Source organism: Pungitius pungitius, chromosome 7 (genome assembly GCF_949316345.1).
Source record: "Pungitius pungitius chromosome 7, fPunPun2.1, whole genome shotgun sequence".
NCBI lineage: Eukaryota > Metazoa > Chordata > Actinopteri > Perciformes > Gasterosteidae > Pungitius > Pungitius pungitius.
In genome coordinates, this window is record NC_084906.1 from 18,924,919 (window position 1) to 18,928,277 (window position 3,359).

At 46.1% G+C, this 3,359-nt stretch overlaps 1 protein-coding gene across 1 annotated transcript; it reads left to right on the plus strand.

Annotated features, from left to right (window-relative positions):
• Window positions 1-845: 845 nt before the first annotated feature.
• On the plus strand, window positions 846-1,304 carry LOC134132188 (transcription factor 4). Its single transcript, XM_062563511.1, has 2 exons — window positions 846-1,038; window positions 1,159-1,304. Exons 1-2 carry the CDS (start codon window positions 846-848, stop codon window positions 1,302-1,304), a joined length of 339 nt encoding a protein of 112 aa, XP_062419495.1.
• Window positions 1,305-3,359: the final 2,055 nt, after the last annotated feature.

Sequence of the window (3,359 nt, forward strand, 5' to 3'; positions counted from 1 at the left end):
GAAAAATGTTAAAAGAGCCTTTCGTATGTTGGAATATCTGCTGCAAGCTTCCAGATGTGAGATGTGTCGGGCGGTGTAATTGATCGTAGTCCTGTGTGCCCCCCCCCACCTATGCCCCGGACTTTGGTAGGCGTTTAACCCCTTCCCTTCATGTCACGTTTTCAGAAAGGAGGCGTTGACCCTCCAGATGCTCTCTAGCCTATCAGACCAGAAAGATGAGTAAGTGTCTCCAGTAGAGGCTCGACTTCTTGTGCTTTGTGGCGTCTCGCCGCACGACATGAAAAAAGCACACGTTCACGGAAGTGGTGTCTCAAATCAGACTGTTCTTGAGTGGCAGAATCATTTGTAAAACAACTGACATTTTGGAATTGCTAACATTTTCTGTATTTTGTGCTGCAAACACACAAAGACATTTACATTTTTGAAATGTGAATGCAGTCTGCAGCTCGTGGTGCCTTCCCTTTTTAAGTTCACAATTTGTGGTTGGAACCTTTAAACAAAGCAGCACATAATCCTACAATGTGGCATATTATATTATAACTTTGATTTAATGATCTAGAGGTAGATGCTGCCTCTTGGATAATGTTTTTACTGATTTTTTTTAATTTCATACAGTGCACATTTAACAAACTATTTTCAAGTGCATCCATTCAGTTCAACTGCGCGTGCACAGCTTCATTCATGCTGACCTGAAAGTAGACGGATGCCACTCACATGGACACACTAGTGTTTGCTTGTCTTTGTCCACGTCGTCTCGCCCTCGGCCTGATTTAGTTTTTTTTTTTTGTTCTTCGCATTCAAGTAGTTTAGACGAAGACGACGAGGACCTTCCCCCCGAGGTGAAGATGGAACGTGAGAAGGAGCGGCGGGTGGCCAACAACGCGCGCGAGCGCCTCCGGGTGCGGGACATCAACGAGGCGTTCAAGGAGCTCGGGAGGATGTGCCAGCTGCACCTAAGCCACGACAAACCTCAGACCAAACTTCTCATCCTGCACCAGGCCGTCAACGTCATCCTCAACTTGGAACAGCAAGTCAGAGGTCAGTCCGCGCGGTGGGCAGCGCCGTTTACCTGCCGTCAAAATACACCGTCGCTCCTGTATTGAAGAGGGCCTGTCTCTGTTTCCCCCCCCCCCCCCCCCCCCTCTCCACCTCTGTCAGAGCGCAACCTTAACCCCAAGGCAGCATGTTTAAAACGCCGCGAGGAGGAGAAGGTGTCTGGCGTGGGGGGGGACGCGCCCATGCAGCTCTCGGGGGGCCATCCTGGTATGGGAGGAGATGGCCACAACCCAGTTGGCCACATGTAACGCCAGGTAGGCCTTGACCATAATAATCACTTGGGCAGCCAATGGTCTTTATCATGCTCGATGAAGAGGTGTGTGTGCGCCCTGTTGCCTGCATCCCTGCGTCCCCCTGGCTGCTCCTTCTTCCTGTGTGGCTGCCTCCCAGTGAAAGCCACTCCGCGTGTTTCCCTTTTGAATGTTAAGCAGCAGGAGTAGAACAATGTTTGCTTTGCAAAAGCAGGAATTTGATTGCGGGAAGATCTCATGGATTATAACGTAAAAACATGAACTGCACTAATTCTCTGTAACACGGGATTACTCCTACATGATGTTTGTGGTCCTCTTTTTGCAGATCTGGTGGTGTTTCCTTGGCTGTCAGGATGTGGCCTTAACAGATTTCTTCCACCCATTATTCTCCAGTGTGTGTGTGTGTGTGTGTGTGTACATGTGGACATGTCTGTGTGTGTGGTCCGTTGAAGTTTCAAGATGCACATTCACACACTCGTACACACACATGCATACTGCCAAAACTGACACAGCCTGTTCGTCGCACTCCCAACCATGACTACAAGCTCAAATGTGAACTTTTTTTTTTTTTGCTTTGTTTTATACATGTAAAAAAGAAAAATCCTCTTGGTTTCCTCAACATGACGGAACACCGGGGTTCTTTTTTTTTATTTTATTTTTTGTCCTGCCACAAATTGGGAGTTCACACACTGCCGAGAGGTGCTCTTGAGAAAGAAAGGAGACCTATAAAAAAAAAAAAAAACCACACACACAAATTGAATCCAGGATTTGTGCCTAATTGTTACATGTTTTCTATTTGACATTCAAGCAAATTGCTTTACATGTGAGGAACATTTATTGTGAGGGATTGCTTATGTGTATGAGCAGTTATTTTTAATGTATGTCATTCCCAGCGTGGTGGTAAAGTCTTACATATGTTATGTAACCGAGCCCATAGTTGAGGTTGAATTGTCTAAATTCAGTGACTTTCCCCCCCCCCCCCACCCCCCGATCTCATGTGGGAAGGCGGCCGAAAGGTCACAGCGGAAAGGTCAAAAGTCCCGACAGTTCAAAAAGCAGCTCCTGAAAGACGTGAACTCTGACCCAGGGTCTCTGACTCGAGATCGGTCTCGTCCCGCAAGACACCCGGAGACTTGGGATCCATCGGAAGGCTCCTTCCTCCCGAGTTTGTTCTGAATAAATTATCCAAGGGGGGAGGAGCCCGTCGGCCACAAAAACCCGTTCTTCCTATTCGCTGACCACTAATTCGAGTGTTACTCCGGGAATCCCTCGTCACATGGTTTCAGGTGTCTGTACTGCTTTATGTACTAAAGCACGCTTGGACGAGGCGAAGCGCAGTCGCGTTGGTTTGGGCTGGAAGTTAAGTGTCGACCCCCCACCCCCGTTCAGTCCCCAAAAGTCGCGTATTGAAGCCATTTGAGACGCTTGCTGGGTGATCAGCACCACTTGGCGCTCTTATCTGAAACGCTTTACTGACGATGCCAGCAGACTTTAACAGTTCAATTTTCTCTTCCCCCTTATTAAATTATCTGTAAAAGACGACAAAAAAAAACAAAAAACAAAAATATTCTGGGTTCCTTTCCTGAGAAGGGATCTTGTTTGAAGCAGAAAAGCCTTGGTGTGACGGAGGCATTCTTTTCCTTAAATGAGCATTCCCCCTCTCCTTCCTCCCGAGTTGCGCCTTGTTCCCCCGTTGGTTGCCGAGAGGAGCGCGACGTGTAACTTGACTTCATTGCATTACTCTGATACGTTTCATTTTTTTCCAAATTAAATATATATATAAAAATATATATTTTTTTGTTAGTCTATACATTGTAGATTTTTTTACATAAATGGCAATATTAGTTTGAAGTTTAGAGTGTATTGTAGATGAGCTGAAAAAAAAATGGGATATTCAACATTAAAAAATGGAATTGTTCAAAAGAAATCATTCTAAATTGAACCGGGGAGGCTAAGGGTCAACGGCTGAATAAACGAAAAGGCCTTTGATGCATCCTTTTATTCCAACTTTCAGTTGTAAAGCGCGTCATCGGCTGCTTGATGAACTTGCTC